The 2,961-nt window shown below is 32.4% G+C and overlaps 1 protein-coding gene across 1 annotated transcript in view; it reads right to left on the minus strand.

The window, feature by feature from the left end:
* Positions 1–800: 800 nt before the first annotated feature.
* Positions 801–2,961, minus strand: part of LOC134686545 (placenta-specific gene 8 protein-like) — an 8,672-nt gene continuing 6,511 nt past the window's right edge. The window contains exons 3-4 of the mRNA XM_063546212.1: positions 1,420–1,559; positions 801–929 (exon numbers count right to left, since the gene is read on the minus strand). Of these exons, the coding sequence (XP_063402282.1) occupies positions 837–929; positions 1,420–1,559 (233 nt within the window). The 3' untranslated portion in view covers positions 801–836. The remainder of the gene's footprint in view (positions 930–1,419; positions 1,560–2,961) is intronic.

Below are 2,961 nucleotides of genomic sequence, written 5' to 3' on the forward strand. Positions count from 1 at the left end.
ATTGTCATTTAGCTTAGTTTCTATTCTGACATCGGACTCTTATTTCTTTTAAACTGAATTTTACTTTGCGTATTTCTTTGTGTTTCTTTATTGTACTTTTGCTAGAGGTATAGAGGAAGGGTTGAAATCCCACAAAACATGTTCCACGCCGCAAGTCTGACGCTTTTGGCCATTGTTTGTCTTGTATGTTTTTTGTGTTTTATTCTAGTTTATTCATATGTGTGGGAGCTTAATGTGACGTCCATTGTCACTGATATACATATATATGTAGTACATAATTTTATTTAGAGGCCAATTTAGAACTACTTTTGGGTTCCATATCTTCTCGCTGCGCTGAAAACTAATTGGTTGAATCCGGCTGCTATCTGCTCCTTTTTCGGGTTGGCGTCTCTTTGACATATTCCTTATTTTAATTCCAAAATTTTATCGTTATTAATTAATAACAGTATATTATATCAGACATTGGCATATATATGCGCCTACTCCCCCCCCCATCTAAGTCTTGCGATACACTTATATTTAGATATTTGTTGTAGCAATTTTTTGTTCAACACGTTACATCTCTCAGTTTTGTTGTTCAATATAAGACGTGCTTGAATTGAATGACACATACATATATATGTTTCTATAATCATATTACCATTGATTACTACTTTGAAGAAAATAAACCATTTACACTGTGATACTTCTTCAGCACTATCCTTCATAAAAAAGAGTATTGTATACAAACGAAAACACTCGTCTATGAATATATACATATAGATCTTAATAAAAGGTAATAATTCTTCACACACTGGATCAGTTCAAGAATCATATCAAACAAGTACACACCAGTTTTACAGTCCCATGTTACGTAGTTCCCTGTGTTCCTGGCAAGCTGCACATTGTGCACAACATGCAACAACAATACAGTCATTACACATATCACCCTACAATATAAAAGAAGGAGGTATTATGACAGTTCGGATAAATCATGAAATATTTATGATGCATATTGAATGGTTAGTCGATTCTGAATTAAACTTGACGTTATTCTCTCACATTTTAACTTCCACAGTTTCGATAAATACATTAATATCTGAAAGTGAGTGATATATGTTGGTGAACACTTACGAAGACAACACTATATACATTACCATTTCTTCAACTACAAAACTGCCTCGCCTGTAACAACACCTACATTTTCTTATTGTCAAAATCACTGTCCACTAGCTTATAAACCTATCTAAAGTATTTGTTTTGGATATTCATAATTTTGTTAGCATTTTGGTACAATTGTTGCTGCAGGTACATATTCCAATGTCTTGCTACTGGGTCGATTTGATAAATAGATAAAGTCACGTAGAACAGGCCAAAAAGACATTGTATTTCTTACCTATAAAGTTAAGTGCACTAAAAGGTGCATGATTATTGGCTTACCTCTATTCCACCAAGAGTTCTTATTCTTGTTCTTAGGTTGATATCAACAGCTGGCACAAAGCACATTGTACAGTTGTTTTCACCCAAGCGTACACCTATAGCGAACATTGCACAACTGTAACAAAAGGCCGTATACAAACCTAAAAAAGTTAAGTTAATTTAAAAAAGGCACTTCTTAAAATTAATTCATTCCATTTTTTTTACCTTTTAAAAAGTTGCAGTTCTTTGACATAACTCTATATGTCCTATGGATGTACAACGGTACCTTTGAGGAGTAAACATTTCTAGAATTGTTCATACCTTCAATCAAGATGAAGAGGACCGTCTTGTATAAATTAAAAAACTTTAGGTAGGTGTTAATAAAAGAGAAATTATCATATTTGGATGGTTGTTTTTTGTGTCGAACTCACCATGTTGTCAATTTTGTCATTTTTTTTTTTATTTTTCTCTGTTTTAAGAACAGGATGCATATTATTTCAACTTATTTGCTATAAATGATTAAAACAATACATATCTAAGAAATTGGAAATGACACAAAGTGATAGGGTATATACACTTTTGTGGTTAATCTATTTATTGTGTCCCGCCCTCACCAATTCCTTCAAAATAAAGGCTAACACGACTGATTTGATTGGTAATACCATTTGTAAAATTGTTGACTCCAAAACTTATCATTGGGGTTAAATTTGATTATAACGTTTTTATAAATTCATCGATATTTTTCACTTGTATCATATATTTTGGAAATATTTCCAGCAAGTGATTTCAACGAAACTGAAACGTCAGAAAAATACATCCGTAAGTGTTGACTTGTACCTTGTAGAAGGTGTTCAATAAAAAAAAAACACACGTGTAACACTGATACATTTTATTGTTGCAAAGGTTATGATTTCAACAGGACTTAAAGAAATCATTAAAAAAAAAATGAATCAATTGAAGTAAATTTGTATTCAAATGTTTCTGTAAACTGATGTACTGTCTCTTGAGAAGAAAAGATGCAAATTTAGAATGAATAATATTTTGATTCATTTAGAGTAGAAAAACAACCAAGAAATCCATGCAATGTGCAAGATCTGAAAAAGGGCAACCGGGATGTTATGTGGAAAATTTTCATATCGTAAGGCGTGAGAGGGGGAATTAACCAAATGAACCTTCAAACACATACGTCGAAAATAAAGCAATGGCTAAAAATGACCAAAAAGACAAAGAATAGTACACAAAATACAGCATAAAAAAAATTAAACGCTGAGCAAAATGAACCCCACAAAAAACTAATATGCTCATGTCAGTAAATTCTGCTTCATATGTTACACCCGTCGTTATGCTCATTTAGTAAAAACCCGATTATTAGCCTAGCTCAGTAGGTCACATTAAAAAAACTTTGACGCAATTGTAGTCACATCATTAGGAAAAAATGTTGTCATCTTTGAAATTTTTATTCCATAATGGTCAACCAGTTCGTCCGTAAAATTTACAAAGGGATGGTTTCAACTTCATAACTCTTGGTTTAAACGCTTCCTTGTGAACAGCAACCCTCTTTCA

Source organism: Mytilus trossulus, chromosome 10, assembly GCF_036588685.1.
Source record: "Mytilus trossulus isolate FHL-02 chromosome 10, PNRI_Mtr1.1.1.hap1, whole genome shotgun sequence".
NCBI classification, from domain to species: Eukaryota; Metazoa; Mollusca; class Bivalvia; order Mytilida; family Mytilidae; genus Mytilus; species Mytilus trossulus.